Source organism: Symsagittifera roscoffensis, chromosome 2 (genome assembly GCF_963678635.1).
Source record: "Symsagittifera roscoffensis chromosome 2, txSymRosc1.1, whole genome shotgun sequence".
NCBI classification, from domain to species: Eukaryota; Metazoa; Xenacoelomorpha; order Acoela; family Convolutidae; genus Symsagittifera; species Symsagittifera roscoffensis.
In genome coordinates, this window is record NC_087063.1 from 78,762,700 (window position 1) to 78,780,265 (window position 17,566).

At 35.4% G+C, this 17,566-nt stretch overlaps 5 protein-coding genes across 9 annotated transcripts in view; all 5 read right to left on the reverse strand.

The window, feature by feature from the left end:
- Positions 1–17,566, reverse strand: part of LOC134840587 (succinate--CoA ligase [GDP-forming] subunit beta, mitochondrial-like) — a 485,398-nt gene that overhangs the window by 308,930 nt on the left and 158,902 nt on the right. Inside the window, exon 2 of one of the 5 annotated variants that reach the window (XM_063856503.1) lies at positions 15,926–17,166. The exons of the other annotated variants lie outside the window; for them this stretch is intronic. Within the exon in view, the coding sequence (XP_063712573.1) occupies positions 15,956–17,164 (1,209 nt within the window). The 5' untranslated portion in view covers positions 17,165–17,166 and the 3' untranslated portion in view covers positions 15,926–15,955. Of the gene's footprint in view, positions 1–15,925; positions 17,167–17,566 lie in introns of those variants that run through there. 5 annotated transcript variants of the gene reach the window in all.
- Positions 2,437–17,566, reverse strand: part of LOC134840588 (uncharacterized) — a 114,398-nt gene continuing 99,268 nt past the window's right edge. Inside the window, exons 2-6 of the mRNA XM_063856504.1 lie at positions 6,348–6,507; positions 5,414–5,460; positions 4,960–5,113; positions 3,235–3,311; positions 2,437–2,760 (exon numbers count right to left, since the gene is read on the reverse strand). Of these exons, the coding sequence (XP_063712574.1) occupies positions 2,695–2,760; positions 3,235–3,311; positions 4,960–5,113; positions 5,414–5,460; positions 6,348–6,459 (456 nt within the window). The 5' untranslated portion in view covers positions 6,460–6,507 and the 3' untranslated portion in view covers positions 2,437–2,694. The remainder of the gene's footprint in view (positions 2,761–3,234; positions 3,312–4,959; positions 5,114–5,413; positions 5,461–6,347; positions 6,508–17,566) is intronic.
- LOC134840058 (proteasome assembly chaperone 2-like) lies at positions 6,837–8,293 on the reverse strand. Its single transcript, XM_063855710.1, has 2 exons — positions 7,779–8,293; positions 6,837–7,148 (listed from the first exon to the last, which is right to left on the reverse strand). The coding sequence occupies exons 1-2, from the start codon at positions 8,285–8,287 to the stop codon at positions 6,881–6,883; spliced, it is 777 nt and encodes a 258-aa protein (XP_063711780.1). The 5' UTR covers positions 8,288–8,293; the 3' UTR covers positions 6,837–6,880.
- On the reverse strand, positions 10,930–11,865 carry LOC134839996 (ribosome biogenesis protein NOP53-like; the record flags this gene model as incomplete). The annotated part of the gene is made up of 1 exon (XM_063855625.1): positions 10,930–11,865. A coding segment is annotated over one exon (906 nt), but the record flags the coding sequence as incomplete, so codon positions are not given.
- LOC134839997 (proteasome assembly chaperone 2-like) lies at positions 11,876–13,228 on the reverse strand. Its single transcript, XM_063855626.1, has 2 exons — positions 12,777–13,228; positions 11,876–12,143 (listed from the first exon to the last, which is right to left on the reverse strand). Exons 1-2 carry the CDS (start codon positions 13,226–13,228, stop codon positions 11,876–11,878), a joined length of 720 nt encoding a protein of 239 aa, XP_063711696.1.

Below are 17,566 nucleotides of genomic sequence, written 5' to 3' on the forward strand. Positions count from 1 at the left end.
CACCAATGATGCAGCTATAGATGGTAAAAAATTGACAATACTAGACAGCAGAAAGCAGATCAAAATTAAATAAAACTAGTGCTAAGTGCGGACTTGAACATCCGACCAGTAGCATAGAAATCTCACGTCCTTCCATCTGTGCCACGGACGATTAACGACCGGCGAACAACAGCCACAAATAAAGCAGAGAAGAGATGCTATGAAATTTTCGATGCTACAGATCGTGATAATAGCAAAGTGACTTCAAATGAGCACTTTTATTTGCGAGTTGGATTGGAAATCAAATGGAGTCGTATTAGTACACGGTGGCTGGTGTAATCAAAATTTTGTATTTTTTCTGCATTTGTATGTGAACGGGAGGTTATCGCCATTAAAACTTCGGGTACATAACGTTTACAGGAACATTTTATGCCTATTGCGATTTTATGCGATTTAAAACAGAATTTAGGACTTGGCAAGCCATTAATCCGCGCTCTACATTGCTTTGAAAAACAAAAACATTCAACCAATTTTCATCGAAAATCTATGAACCTTTGAACCTTTAAAAACAATACATTTGTATATCGAATTTCGACTGAAGGGGATTCATTATGATACCACATTTACCACTTGTGAAAAAATCCACTCTACAGAGGAATTAATAAAAACTAGCGTGTAACGCACCTCCGGTGCTTCAAGCAAGTTAGTGAACAAGAAAGCTGCTTATACATAACAAGTATGTTTGTTTTCAAAATTTGAACGATAAAAACAATTTTTACTCAAAGATTTTTACTCAAACTAAAAAGGTCAAATCTCCCAACTAGAAGTTTTCAGATCTTTGTACACGAAACCATAAATCGGTCTACAGTATACAAGTGCATTTTCCATTTTTCAAAAATTGAAACCTTTTTTATTGCAAAAGCATCAAATGGGATTCATAATCCAGCGTAACTAATCTTTAAATATTAAACACTTTTTTCTTAATTTAATTGTAAATTCAATGTAAAAATTTAAGCGATAATATAAGTTTGTCAATTGGGAAAAGAATCGGAAGTTGAAAGGATATAGTTTTCACATTGCAAGGTTAAATTAGTGGATTCACTCTAACTCAATCCACTACTTCAACGTTGCAATGTGAAACTAAAAAAATCCTGGTGATTTTCCTGTTCAATAAATTTATTTTAAAAGTCTACTTCCCATGCCGCGCTCCTATTACCGCGAATTTCCTCTGGCACTACTTTTCTTTGGTCTAGTTGAATTGCAATTAACAGCTGAGCTAAAAATTGCAATTCAACTAGACCAAAGAAGAGTAGTCCCAGAGGAAATTGGCGGTAATAGGAGCGCGGCATGTGAAGTAGGTCTTCTAAATAAAATGATTGGACGGGAAAACCACTGGGATCTTTTTAAAGTAAAATGGTCAAATCTTCACAACTACTGGTTTCAGATCTTCGTAACCGAAACCATAATACGGCCGACAGCATACAACTGCACTTTTTATAATAATTTGCAACACCTGAGAGTACCCTGACATCACCTATTTACAGGGTTGAGATTTTCAACTTTTGTCAGGTTTTAATATACTGTTCGATTTTTTTTTCTCGAAAAAATCATTAAAAAAACGTCGTATCTCGGAAACTTAAAGTATTTGAGCAGTTATTTTTTGAGGAAAAAATTGGAACACCTGAGAGTACCCTGACAGCACCTATTTACAGGGTTGAGATTTTCAAATTTTGTCAGGTTTTAATATAATGTTCGATTTTTTTTCTCGAAAAAATCATAAAAAAACGTCGTATCTCGGAAACTTAAAGAAGTTGAGCAGTCATATTTAAAGGCACAATCTGAAAGCAACTCACACCATACACTTGAGAATTTCACGTTTTTGTCACGTTTTTATATATGAGTTCTTTGAACATTGTTGAAAGAATTATAAAAAAAACTTCATATCTCGCAAACTATAAGTATTTAAGCAGTCAGCTTTTGAAGCAAGATTTGCAACCCCTGAGAAAACCCTGACACCACCTAAGTACAGGGTTGGGAAGTTCAATTTTTGTGGATTTTTTTAAACGAAGTTTTATGAAAATGTTTGAAAAAATCACAAGAATCTTCGTATCTCGTGAATTTAAAAGATTTGGGTATTCATATTTGGAGCCCAATTTACAGTCCTTTAGGGTTGCTACTTTCAAACTCAAAAAAAAACGGTGAAGTCAAGCTGGAAGTCAAAATTTTGGCCGACTGACCTTAAAATTCTCCCTTCACAAAAACTTCGTTTAGACGCCTGAAGAAGTGGCTATTCAAAATCACACTTCATTTTGAAAAACCAGTTCACTGTTTTTTTTTCAATTGTCTCTGCAATTTCCTCCATATTATTTATCAATTTATGTACTAGATTAAAAGAATTAAAATATATTTTTTTGAATATTCAATTTCATTCAATGTAATCATTACTAAATGATAAAAAAAATAGAAAATTTATGTTAACACTTTACAATATAGCGATGACAATAACTATCATAAAATTTATATGAAATCTAATGCCAATATCACAAGACGAAATTCGAAAGTAAAGTTTAATTCAGATAGAATCGAAGATGCTGATTTCAGAACGAATGCAGTTTGATTCTTTAAGACATGGAAGCGACAATTTGATTGATCTGTTCTGCCGTGACCCGTTCGATACATTAGATGAGATTGAGACGAGTCAGCAGATGTCCAGAGTTACATGTCCATTTCTTCTGCTAGCCATTCATCCGTCAACTCCTCGTGGTTTGACACTTGATATAGCTGGAACAACACAACTGCCAGACTTCGTATAGAAAATCCAATTAACTAAGATACCCTTTAAAAAGCTCGGTAGGTTATCAATATTAGTAATTAAAGATTAAATTTGATTTTTTAAGATCACCAGAAAAATTGCTTGCGGTTAAATTGCTTTGATTTTTGAAGATCTTTAGAAAAACTTGCTATTATCTCTACATAAAATTTATTCGTTAAAAATTTTTTTCCGATGTAACTTTTCACTTCGCGCATCGCGGTCATTTTTATCCAGCTAATCAGCTCACTTAACCGGAAAAAGTAGATATATTTTAACTTTTACCCATGTATAGTATCTAGTAAAACAACCCCCCTAATAAAGAACTAAATCAATCGTAAGGCATATGTGAATTAAGTACCTCTTTAACTCTCCCTTTTGCAATAAGGGGGATATAGTTAAAGAGATCCGAAAATGCCGGAGAATTTTTTGATATCAAATCTGACCTTCTGTGGGTTGAGCATCTCGATGATCTTGTGTCTGAGACTAGTGTACTTCATGTTCAGCTCAGCGTTGGCCATGTCTAAAACCGGGAGTAATTTAGAAACAGCACCCACAAACACTGGTTTTACTGTTTTTTTTTGCAACAAGAATTATGAGTCATTTAGGTAAATTTTGCTAATCAAATTAGACAAAAAACACAAAAGAAAACATTCAAGAACTTCGATAGACTCAAGTGCACAAAGCCAATGAGCATCAACACTCGATAAATAGATTCATTCAGACAAAATTTGGATCTCAAAGCCTCATTAAATCAAAAGAGTTTTAAAAAACTACCTATACAATATTTAAGCATCACTGGGAGCTATTCTTATGACAGACGACCTCAAATCCACAAATTTTCAATTAAATAAACATCCTTCAAACTGTCCAAGACACTGATTTTGCAGCTTATTTTTTCAGCTTTCCGAATCCAAGTTTTTGATGGGTAGCATTATGATTGGGCATTTTTTTGATTTATGAAATGATGGATGGTGCTCGATACCCATAGAGTCCAATTTTTTCGCATCGTCAAAAACAGTTTTTTAATTTAATATTTCGATTTAAAGCCGTAACTCAATTTTAAGCAGATCAACTGCTGATCTCGTTATCTACGTTATCTAACCTTTCAAAGGGGGTTTCTTGGTTACATAAATTAACACAGGCGAATTGGAGCTTCGCAAGACTTGCTATACAACACAATTAAGACATTGTAAACTGCGAGAAATTGCGTAGTGCAAAAAAAAACAGAAAATTAAGATGACAAAATATAAGCCGATAATTTTTTATTGAAACAGAATATTTCCCGTTTCAACAAAAAAACTGGTTTTGGTCAGATTTACTCCAGGACCTTTGCCATCCCAGCCATATTCGTTGCCACCAGACTAAATGTGCCGGACACGCTAAGAAATTTGAATTCCTTGTGAACCAAGTGATTCTGTTAACCAAGTTGTTAGCCTGAAAAAAGTCTATATAACAATTTGATACGCCTGCGAATCGCAAGCGTAGTTAAAATGAAATAAGAAGAAAATTGATGCTTTGAAGAAAAATCCATGCTTCGGAAAGATTGTCCGACTATTCAAGATTTCCCAAAAAAAAACGATTTCCAAACATCAAACAAATATATGATCCGGCTTGGACTCAACCCTTAACCTTATGTGCCGACGGCCCGTGCCTCACCTCTACAACAAGTGAGAAAGGCCTGAAAAAGTGAGGTTCCACAAAAAGCAATTTCCATTTTATATAGACCTTTAAAAAACTGTCCCACCTGGACTCAATCCCCAGAACTGTCGCCTGTCAGAAAAGTTGTTTACGAGTACAAGTCACTTAATCTCGCAAATGCAAACATACTTTTCACATCATTGGACACAGAGGCGAAGCTTTGCTTCGCAAACACTAGCGAAAACACAAAAAGCAGCTCTAAAGTGAAATAAAAAAAAAAGTAAAAATAAGCCTCGAATTAGTAAGAACACTTTTATTTGCGAGTTAGCTTAGAAAAAAAGAAGGTCCGTACTAATACACTTCGCTCGCAAGATGGCTACTGTAATAAATTAATTCTTCTTTTTTTCTGTTCTGATCTGCAGCTTAGCCTAGCTTATCAATGCTTCTTATTTTCTTGAATTCAATAGATAATTTATACTCTTGGAGGGATTATTTATTGTCGTTTTATCTCTAGCTAGCTAGTGACTTACTCTGCGGACAGTACCATATGTTGCAGAGAGGGAATGAGGACCTGTTGTCTTTTGTCTTCACGTGCGGGATCCTCAGCATCTGTTTCGGCAGGTACTCAGCCACCAACTCCTCCGCTATATCCTCCAGTGATCTGTCCATGATGATACTCTCGCCCTAAAACAGTTACAGTACAAGTTAATAAAGTTATGCAACTTTGTTCCTTAAAATATAGATGGATCCATGAAGAAAACTGCACGGGCCTTGAATTATTCGAAAGCAGCATGCACATTTTTGAGCATCGAACTATTCCCATAAGAAAAGTTGGACTTATCATATTTGGAAAAAAAATCGGGCAAAGCATTATTAGAATGAAAATTGAATACCTTATTTTAGTAAAATGAATACCAAAAAGAATAAAATCAGTAGTATGTGAAAAGTTTGAGATTCCTGGAATATCAAGCAAATACTACTTACGTCGATTTGGTCCAAATGCACGTCGTTAGTTTCGTTGTTTATCGACACTAAACAATAAAATTGCAATTTTTCAAAAGCCCACGTAGAGAACTGGATTTTTCCTTCGATATCCTCGATGCCTTATTGAATAGAAAAATACATTTGTTGGGTATAATTTTCCAATCACGACAAACATGAAAAAATATATATTGATATTAGACGTGTCCTTTATTCCATTTTCTTTGGTGGAGGGTGTTTGCTATTTGGCTTCACGAAATGGGCGGGTAATAAGAGCTCAAACGAACTACTGCAATAAAAAAACAAATTGAGTCGCTCTGTATATCCTATAAACATTAACATTAAAAACAGAGGCGAAGCTGCTTTTCGCACTTTTCTCGGGTTTCTCCATTTTTAAATAACAGGCAGCAACGCATGCGCGTTAATAAAGCGGATGTAGCTGCATCATATGCTATGTAATTAACGCACAAATAAACTATGCGCCAAGTTTTGCACTGCAAAGATGCTTTTGTTGAAAAAAAATCACTGGTCGGCAAACACTACGTTTGCAGGCTTGCTTGTGAGTAGGCATAATTTGAACACCAATAACGCAAACCATTTGAAAAAATAAGTCCAAATTAGATTAAGTGATTAATAAAGAGCCACAAATAAAGCAGAGAACAGGTGCTATTCCAAATAAGTGAACACTTTTATTTGCGAGTTAGGTTGGAAAAAAGAAGAGTCGAACTAATACACAGGAGCTGGTGTAATCAAAATTTTGTATTTTTCTGCATGCGTGTGGGTGGGGGATTATCGCCAACAAAGCATGAGAACAGAAAGAAGTGTTCGCACCTGATTGGTTTAAATCAAACGAATTGCCAAAAAAAGAGTGGTATTAGGTAACAAAAATTTGGGCCGCTTTAGAAATAAAAGAGTTTTATTCAGGACGCATACTTACACACAATAGTGGCTGATGAATCGATCTTTCTGAGTCGCTTGAATTTGTTCATGACCGAAGCCACCTCCTCGTCCACATTGACGATGTTGAGCGAAATGGTCTCGCTGTTCATGTTAAAATAATAATACAGTACACTACACTGACACAACTAAATCTATCTGAAACTCACAAGTGACTCTAGCCTAAAATCAGACATTTTTCAATCAGCACGTTTGGTATCTGTTATTCTTTAGGATATTTCACCGCATGCAAAAGTCCATAAGCTTTTAGCACAGTGATAATTGATTAAAAAACAGCTTTTGTTTACGGTCTTAGTCATGGATACATTTACTATTACAAACAGTCAGAAATTTTTGACTTGAAATTTTTAAGCGTCTTAGGATACCGCTTTTTTCTCTATTTGGACGAAAAAATTTAAATTACACCAAATTGCATCGTAAGTAGCTTAAACAGTTCTTCAAAAACACTTGTCTTACATGACAAAAAGACTCAAATTTAGCATTTAAATTATTCAATCCATGAAAAAAAAAACATCAAAACATGGTCAGATGTGATTCAATCTGTTCGTCCAAAACTGCCCACGAATGAGGCGACTTCAGTCTCAAATCAACTTTGTTCTCATTTGATATGCCCAGAAGTTTCATTGCAAACGAGGCCAACAGAAAACCTTGAGGCCTGTTGTCTCCCTCAAGACAGTAAAGGAAAATAGCCGTTACATTTCCTTCCAGTTTAGCTGAGTTGTTCAGAAGAGAAGGAAGAAAACCAGAACCCGGATAAGTGTCTGAATCGTCCAGAGGAAACCTAAACATCACGAATTCTTTTGAAAGCGATTTTAAATAAAACTCAGGCTTTAACTCTGAATCAGCATGGGAGTTGCAGAACGGTGGTATGTCAGTAAATCGATGTATCAGTAAAGCAAAAACCGGCGGACCAAATCAGTAAACCGAAAACTCATTATTCAATTACGTAATCACATTAGCTAATAACTGAGATTTTTACAAAATGACAAATTATTTCCTTAACTAGAATTGAATCAGTAAATGAAATAAAATAACTCTTCTTATGAGCCCCGTACATTTTAAATTATTGTTCTAGCTCAGGGAATTTTTTTTCTATAAATCTTTAATTCCATAATTGATGTATTTAGTACGTATATCGATTTACTGTATGCACCCCTTGCGGAACATACAAACTGATGAGAAAAATCAACAGCAGACCCGCGCATCTATAAACTCTGTTACCATTTTATGATAATCCGAAGAAATATCCAGTTTAAAAAATCTACCAGCATATTTTACTCTTCTGCATAAGGATTTGAAAACATTAAGGTTTAACAACACCCTTGTTTATCACAAGGGTAATTACAATCAGATTTGAAAACAGCGATTTCACCGAAACAAAATTTCCATGATCGCAAGGGTTATAACGTACTCAGCACATGATGGTTCTGTGAACTCTTTGGCTCCAGTTGCTTTCAAATCATTGATCTGATTTGAGTCCAGTTTCAAGTCTGGCACTTTGAAATAGATCTGATCCGGACTCGCGATCGCTTTGTCTTGTCTCTCAACGGCATCTAAGCTCGACAGAACCAAAAGTTGTGATACTTTTTTACTACTCAGCCAACTGTATAAATCTTCGACAAAACAATGACGATATCTTTTAACAACAGAAGACCGAACTTGAATCAAAAGCAACTTGTGTTCTTTGCAAACGAACACATCAATGGCTGTTGTTGGTTTTCTACTCGATTTTCGAAGAGCATTTCGACCAAAAAGAGGAACAACTGCTTTATGAACAATCGATCCAATCTGCTCGCATGGCAGAGTGGCAATAATCAAGTCAAGAGATAGCTGTCCAACATTTCCAATTGATACTGTTGGCATTAAGCAGGTGAACCCTGACAAATCAGTAGTCTTCAAACTTCTCACCGGGCGAAACATTTTAATCTAAAGCATCAAGTGGACCATAATCAGAAGATATCAACTGGATTCTTAAGAAAATTAGGGATGGATGGATGATTGACCCTTTTTTAGAACATAGCCAATCAAATACTGTGGTCGCTTTTTGTGTTTTACATTTTAAAAATCAGGCCGAATCGAAATTTGCTTATTTGCACTGGTTGTAATTTGACCAATTTGATTTGGTAAAATTACAACCAGTGCAAATCAGCATATTTCGATTCGTCCGGATTTTTAAAATGTAAAACACAAAATGCAAAATCAGTATAAAGAATTCGATTCTTAGATGTAGGAACTAAGCCGAATAATATATGCCGACTAATAACAGGCCGAAGTTTTTTGAACCGGAATATTTATCGTTTGAAAAAAAAAACAGATCCTAGTAAGACTCGAACCAAAGACTTTAGCCGTCCCAGGCGTATTCGTTACCTCACGGCTAAGTGTGCAGGAGACGCTACGAGACTTGAGCTTCTTTATGAACCAAGGTACCACCAGGAGATTGAGTTTTGTGAACAAAGTTGTTTATGGGGGTAAAAAATCTAGTACCCAAGGGCAAAACAAGCAAATTGCACGGTTAACTCTTAAAAAAGCAATATTTCAAAGTCAGAGTTCTATTGCAAGAAAAAAAAATTGTTCGAATCAGAAGAAACGATAATCTAACTATTCAAAATTTTCCAAAAAAACTATTAAAACGTATGGAACAAAAACAAGGTCCGACCAGGGCTCCTAGCCCAGACCTAAAAACCCCAAGGAACGTGAGTTACCACTAGACCAAGTGAGAGTGGACCTCGATGGCTTTGATGTTAAATAAAAAAGTAAGTTCAATTTCTCAAAGATTTGTACGGAGTACAAAAACTTGTTTACGGGAAAAAGTCTAGTCCCCGCTACAAGTCACTTGTTCTCGCAAATGAAATTAAGTCGGGGCTATTAAATTCAAATCTATCGTTATAAAAAAAATTTCAATCGAACATTTATTTAAAATGCAGATATGCTCAAAACTGTCTGTTGGTTGACGTAAATGCAGAATCAGAAATTCCTAATGAGAAAATGGTCCAATGTTTTGAAGTTTCTTACTTGGAAAAAATATATATATATATTCCGTTTGGTGGTAAATAAACCAGTCGAATTAAACACCATCTTAAACTAGCTGAAAATAAGTAACTTCTTCATAAGTGGAGTAAAAATATTAAATTACGGTTAAAAAATTTATGCAAGTTTTATTCCAACGTCGTAACTTTCAGCTGGTTTACATACTATGCGCAATTTTGGCTGATTCACTCGAGCTCATTGTTCCGACCATTGAAAATGGGGATGAACTTCGTATTCGGGTGTTTTTAGTTAATTTTTTTTTCTTTTTTTATGTTTTCCGCTCAAAATCAGGTACCACAAATAATCATCGGAATGGGTCGAGTGATTCATCATATTAAAGCCCTTCCAGTCGTGATTAGAATACTCAAAAATTTTCCCAAAGTCGAGAAAAACTGGTTTGAAACTTTTGAGATCTAACCTAACTTCGAGCGAGTAACGCTCGTTATATGAAAATTTAGTTTTTTCTTAGACTTTTAGGATAAAAAAACCTTGAATTTACTATAAAAAAACGCTAGTTTTCGATGCTTAATTTAGCGCTTATTTGGCAAAAGAAGGTTTCCTAAAAAATAACAAGGATTGCAGGTTACTGTGCAAGTAGCACAGAATGTTCCGACCATAGTCTTTAGAAAACTACGGATTCGAAAGTTTTTTCCAAATAGTGTAGTTTTTCTGCATGGTGTGATAAAAGGATCTGACGTAAAAATTTTATTTAGGCATATTAGGCAGTTATAGCAAAATAGGCAATTTGGACAAAAGTTTTGTCGAAAAAAGACTAGACAAATTCAAAAAAGAAATAATTTAAAAGTTTTTTTTCAAAACTTTTTGCAGGAAATTTTTTAAACTTTTTGAAGCTTTTGGTTCCCAAAATGAAGCTAAAAAAACTCTAAAAACTAGTTTGACTTGCTTAAAATTAAAATTTAGGGTCTTTAATGATGCGTAATTCAGTTGTTTTAGGCATAATTAGGCATTGTTTAGCTGCTCTCTTGCTTTATTCGCTCGAATTAAGACAAAAATCAAAAAATTCCAACCGGTTTTTCTCGACACTGGCAAATTTATGTGAAAATTTTTAAATGTGGTTCGAAGGGCTTTAAATTGATATATCACTCAACCCAGTCCGATGATTACTTGCGGTAGCTGATTTTGAGTGGGAAAAAATTAAAACATACCCCAATTTTCAATGGTCGGAAAAAAAATAATTGTGCCAAAAAAAGTGTTTAAAATTATTCATTTTTTGTTTGTTATTCGTTTTTTGAAGCCAAATATAATCGATCACCCCCAATTTAATAAATTTCGACGCGATTGTATAGTTCTCGAAACACAACACCCATTAAAAACGACGGGTAAAAAAAACAAAAAACCTTCTTTCCTTTTTTTAATGAATATGGTCGGAATGTTCTGTGCTACTTGCAGAGCGACCGGTTACCGTTGTTCCTATTTGATACCGCTAATCACCAGCGTAAACAGGCTCTTGTACAACAATTGTTTGGCTATGAGCTTTCTTCGACATGGTCAAATTTGTCTAAGCTTAGTAAAACTTTTTCAGTCGTGAAAATTATATTGCAAACTTAAGACGTAGCTGGTAATTCAAAAGGTTCGCGATATTTTATGACTTTCTTAAAATTCATTTTATGCCGTCTCTTCTCGATATGTCTTTGACGCGCATTCATCCTTGATCTTGTCAGAGGCATTGGCTCAATGACATTCCTTTTGATTAAAGATGCTATCCTCTCCGTAAACAATGAATCACTTTCTGGGACCAGTTTTCTCAAACTGCCCGGCAGCTCTTCGGTCAACTTGAAGGAGGTTTTCATTTCTTCAGGTGGAGTCCGTCCAATAAGTCTGACTCTCTTTGGATCATTTTTTCTGGCTTGCTTCGCTTTCCACTTCAGATTCCTCAGATGTTCAATCTTGGAAATCTTCTTGTTGATGCTTTTGCCATGGAGAGCATCGTTTTCTCTGCCACGATTTAGGCGTTCTTTTTTCAATGCAATCTGAACGTTAAGCTTTTCCTTAGCCTTTCTTTTAAGTTGATCTCGTTGCTTGGGTGTCATTTTCAGTTTTCGGTTACTTAGAGGCGCATGAGATATGATTACATTTTCCACGTCTTCTTTGCCCGAAAATTTCTGGTTACAGATTTTATCTTCCTCGCATAATTTCTGCTTGAAATAAAAGTTTTCAATTCCTTCTAAATGAGCAGCTTCTTTCTCTTGGTGAGTTACCGACGGTACTTGGGCCCAAAAATCTCTTTCTTCTTTCAGTTTTGCTTCTTCAGTCTCCTCTCGCTTTAGCACATCTACTAGAAGCTGTTGATGATCTGTAAATGAAGGATTGTATGATACGCCACCTGACGGCAAACTCAGGTGTTCGTTTGCGTTAGGTTTACTGACAGATTTCTTCTTCTTGGATAAGTTTGCTGTTCCCCAAATATCTTTGTCAAATGAATAGTCTCGAGGCAAATTATTCAATCCATGAAAAAAAACATCAAAACATGGTCAGATGTGATTCAATCTGTTCGTCCAAAACTGCCCACGAATGAGGCGACTTCAGTCTCAAATCAATTTTGTTCTCATTTGATATGCCCAGAAGTTTCATTGCAAACGAGGCCAACAGAAAACCCTGAGGCCTGTTGTCTCCCTCAAGACAGTAGAGGAAAATAGCCGTTACATTTCCATCCAGTTTAGCTGAGTTGTTCAGAAGAGAAGGAAGAAAACCAGAACCCGGATAAGTGTCTGAATCGTCCAGAGGAAACCTAAACATCACGAATTCTTTTGAAAGCGATTTTAAATAAAACTCAGGCTTTAACTCTGAATCAGCATGGGAGTTGCAGAACGGTGGTATGTCAGTAAATCGATGTATCAGTAAAGCAAAAACCGGCGGACCAAATCAGTAAACCGAAAACTCATTATTCAATTACGTAATCACATTAGCTAACAACTGAGATTTTTACAAAATGACAAATTATTTCCTTAACTAGAATTGAATCAGTAAATGAAATAAAATAACTCTTCTTATGAGCCCCGTACATTTTAAATTATTGTTCTAGCACAGGGAATTTTTTTCTATAAATCTTTAATTCCATAATTGATGTATTTAGTACGTAAATCGGTGTACTGTATGCACCCCTTGCGGAACATACAAACTGAGCCATGAGAAAAATCAACAGCAGACCCGCGCATCTATAAACTCTGTTACCATTTTATGATAATCCGAAGAAATATCCAGTTTAAAAAATCTACCAGCATATTTTACTCTTCTGCATAAGGATTTGAAAACATTAAGGTTTAACAACACCCTTGTTTATCACAAGGGTAATTACAATCAGATTTGAAAACAGCGATTTCACCGAATCAAAATTTCCATGATCGCAAGGGTAATAACGTACTCAGCACATGATGGTTCTGTGAACTCTCTGGCTCCAGTAGCTTTTAAATCATTGATCTGATTTGAGTCCAGTTTCAACTCAGGCACTTTGAAATAGATCTGATCCGGACTCGCGATCGCTTTGTCTTGTCTCTCAACGGCGTCTAAGCTCGACAGAACCAAAAGTCGTGATACTTTTTTACTACTCAGCCAGCTGTATAAATCTTCGACAAAACGATGACGATATCTTTTAACAACAGAAGACCGAACTTGAATCAAAAGCAACTTGTGTTCTTTGCAAACGAACACATCAATGGCTGTTGTTGGTTTTCTACTCGATTTTCGAAGAGCATTTCGACCAAAAAGAGGAACAACTGCTTTATGAACAATCGATCCAATCTGCTCGCAAGGCAGAGTGGCAATAATCAAGTCAAGAGATAGCTGTCCAACATTTCCAATTGATACTGTTGGCATTAAGCAGGTGAACCCTGACAAATCAGTAGTCTTCAAACTTCTCACCGGGCGAAACATTTTAATCTAAAGCATCAAGTGGACCATAATCAGAAGATATCAACTGGATTCTTAAGAAAATTAGGGATGGATGGATGATTGACCCTTTTTTAGAACATAGCCAATCAAATACTGTGGTCGCTTTTTGTGTTTTACATTTTAAAAATCAGGCCGAATCGAAATTTGCTTATTTGCACTGGTTGTAATTTGACCAATTTGATTTGGTAAAATTACAACCAGTGCAAATCAGCATATTTCGATTCGTCCGGATTTTTAAAATGTAAAACACAAAATGCAAAATCAGTATAAAGAATTCGATTCTTAGATGTAGGAACTAAGCCGAATAATATATGCCGACTAATAACAGGCCGAAGTTTTTTGAACCGGAATATTTATCGTTTGAAAAAAAACAGATCCTAGTAAGACTCGAACCAAAGACTTTAGCCGTCCCAGGCGTATTCGTTACCTCACGGCTAAGTGTGCAGGAGACGCTACGAGACTTGAGCTTCTTTATGAACCAAGGTACCACCAGGAGATTGAGTTTTGTGAACAAAGTTGTTTATGGGGGTAAAAAATCTAGTACCCAAGGGCAAAACAAGCAAATTGCACGGTTAACTCTTAAAAAAGCAATATTTCAAAGTCAGAGTTCTATTGCAAGAAAAAAAAATTGTTCGAATCAGAAGAAACGATAATCTAACTATTCAAAATTTTCCAAAAAAACTATTAAAACGTATGGAACAAAAACAAGGTCCGACCAGGGCTCCTAGCCCAGACCTAAAACCCCAAGGAACGTGAGTTACCACTAGACCAAGTGAGAGTGGACCTCGATGGCTTTGATGTTAAATAAAAAAGTAAGTTCAATTTCTCAAAGATTTGTACGGAGTACAAAAACTTGTTTACGGGAAAAAGTCTAGTCCCCGCTACAAGTCACTTGTTCTCGCAAATGAAATTAAGTCGGGGCTATTAAATTCAAATCTATCGTTATAAAAAAAATTTCAATCGAACATTTATTTAAAATGCAGATATGCTCAAAACTGTCTGTTGGTTGACGTAAATGCAGAATCAGAAATTCCTAATGAGAAAATGGTCCAATGTTTTGAAGTTTCTTACTTGGAAAAAATATATATATATATTCCGTTTGGTGGTAAATAAACCAGTCGAATTAAACACCATCTTAAACTAGCTGAAAATAAGTAACTTCTTCATAAGTGGAGTAAAAATATTAAATTACGGTTGAAAAATTTATGCAAGTTTTATTCCAACGTCGTAACTTTCAGCTGGTTTACATACTATGCGCAATTTTGGCTGATTCACTCGAGCTCATTGTTCCGACCATTGAAAATGGGGATGAACTTCGTATTCGGGTGTTTTTAGTTAATTTTTTTTTCTTTTTTTATGTTTTCCGCTCAAAATCAGGTACCACAAATAATCATCGGAATGGGTCGAGTGATTCATCATATTAAAGCCCTTCCAGTCGTGATTAGAATACTCAAAAATTTTCCCAAAGTCGAGAAAAACTGGTTTGAAACTTTTGAGATCTAACCTAACTTCGAGCGAGTAACGCTCGTTATATGAAAATTTAGTTTTTTCTTAGACTTTTAGGATAAAAAACCTTGAATTTACTATAAAAAAACGCTAGTTTTCGATGCTTAATTTAGCGCTTATTTGGCAAAAGAAGGTTTCCTAAAAAATAACAAGGATTGCAGGTTACTGTGCAAGTAGCACAGAATGTTCCGACCATAGTCTTTAGAAAACTACGGATTCGAAAGTTTTTTCCAAATAGTGTAGTTTTTCTGCATGGTGTGATAAAAGGATCTGACGTAAAAATTTTATTTAGGCATATTAGGCAGTTATAGCAAAATAGGCAATTTGGACAACATTTTTGTCGAAAAAAGACTAGACAAATTCAAAAAAGAAATAATTTAAAAGTTTTTTTTCAAAACTTTTTGCAGGAAATTTTTTAAACTTTTTGAAGCTTTTGGTTCCCAAAATGAAGCTAAAAAAACTCTAAAAACTAGTTTGACTTGCTTAAAATTAAAATTTAGGGTCTTTAATGATGCGTAATTCAGTTGTTTTAGGCATAATTAGGCATTGTTTAGCTGCTCTCTTGCTTTATTCGCTCGAATTAAGACAAAAATCAAAAAATTCAAACCGGTTTTTCTCGACACTGGCAAATTTATGTGAAAATTTTTAAATGTGGTTCGAAGGGCTTTAAATTGATATATCACTCAACCCAGTCCGATGATTACTTGCGGTAGCTGATTTTGAGTGGGAAAAAATTAAAACATACCCCAATTTTCAATGGTCGGAAAAAAAATAATTGTGCCAAAAAAAGTTTTTAAAATTATTCATTTTTTGTTTGTTATTCGTTTTTTGAAGCCAAATATAATCGATCACCCCCAATTTAATAAATTTCTACGCGATTGTATAGTTCTCGAAACACAACACCCATTAAAAACGACGGGTAAAAAAAAAACAAAAAACCTTCTTTCCTTTTTTTAATGAATATGGTCGGAATGTTCTGTGCTACTTGTAGAGCGACCGGTTACCGTTGTTCCTATTTGATACCGCTAATCACCAGCGTAAACAGGCTCTTGTACAACAATTGTTTGGCTATGAGCTTTCTTCGACATGGTCAAATTTGTCTAAGCTTAGTAAAACTTTTTCAGTCGTGAAAATTATATTGCAAACTTAAGACGTAGCTGGTAATTCAAAAGGTTCGCGATATTTTATGACTTTCTTAAAATTCATTTTATGCCGTCTCTTCTCGATATGTCTTTGACGCGCATTCATCCTTGATCTTGTCAGAGGCATTGGCTCAATGACATTCCTTTTGATTAAAGATGCTATCCTCTCCGTAAACAATGAATCACTTTCTGGGACCAGTTTTCTCAAACTGCCCGGCAGCTCTTCGGTCAACTTGAAGGAGGTTTTCATTTCTTCAGGTGGAGTCCGTCCAATAAGTCTGACTCTCTTTGGATCATTTTTTCTGGCTTGCTTCGCTTTCCACTTCAGATTCCTCAGATGTTCAATCTTGGAAATCTTCTTGTTGATGCTTTTGCCATGGAGAGCATCGTTTTCTCTGCCACGATTTAGGCGTTCTTTTTTCAATGCAATCTGAACGTTAAGCTTTTCCTTAGCCTTTCTTTTAAGTTGATCTCGTTGCTTGGGTGTCATTTTCAGTTTTCGGTTACTTAGAGGCGCATGAGATATGATTACATTTTCCACGTCTTCTTTGCCCGAAAATTTCTGGTTACAGATTTTATCTTCCTCGCATAATTTCTGCTTGAAATAAAAGTTTTCAATTCCTTCTAAATGAGCAGCTTCTTTCTCTTGGTGAGTTACCGACGGTACTTGGGCCCAAAAATCTCTTTCTTCTTTCAGTTTTGCTTCTTCAGTCTCCTCTCGCTTTAGCACATCTACTAGAAGCTGTTGATGATCTGTAAATGAAGGATTGTATGATACGCCACCTGACGGCAAACTCAGGTGTTCGTTTGCGTTAGGTTTACTGACAGATTTCTTCTTCTTGGATAAGTTTGCTGTTCCCCAAATATCTTTGTCAAATGAATAGTCTCGAGGCAAATCAGACTTTTTATCAAGATCTTCAGCAGTGAACTTCTGCTTTTTCTTGTACTTCTCGTTGTGATATTTCCATTCGTCAATTTCAGTTCTGTTTTCTAAGCAGCTCTTTCTACTGCTTTCACTGTTAGCTGAATAAACTCCCTCGGCACACACCCATTGCTTGGACGTGTCAACCAAAAACAACTCATTATTTGCTTTGTCTGCTATTTCTTTTTTCAACGCGCCAAGACGGCTCAGCTCGGTGATTTCATTAGTTTTTTCTGCAAGTTCTTTACTTTTCCAATACTTCTTTCTACTTTTTCCTGTCTTTCTACCCATGTCTGAAAAATTCACGAAAACTATATTTTAAAAGGAATTTTTATTTGATTTATTCTAGAAGCTGAGAATCATTCAGACTATATCCAATAATTGTTTAATATTTCAAGACAGGATAGCCATAACTTTTATCCCAAAATTTGGTGCTCTAAATTTTTTTATATCCAGAAAATTTTATTGATCATATCCTAATATTTACGAAAATCTAAAAATCTCAAAACTTTCGAATTCAAATTCCAAAATAAAAGCTATCAAAAGTTTCACCGCTTAGTCTTTAACCATAATTCAAACTTTTTGTGACTGGGTGAGTGTAACATTTGCCCAGTGGTACAAAACGACGGACAATAAAGCTAGGTTCTAAAATGACTGGCTAGCGTCTTGTGCCAGTCGGTCATATTTGGAAGT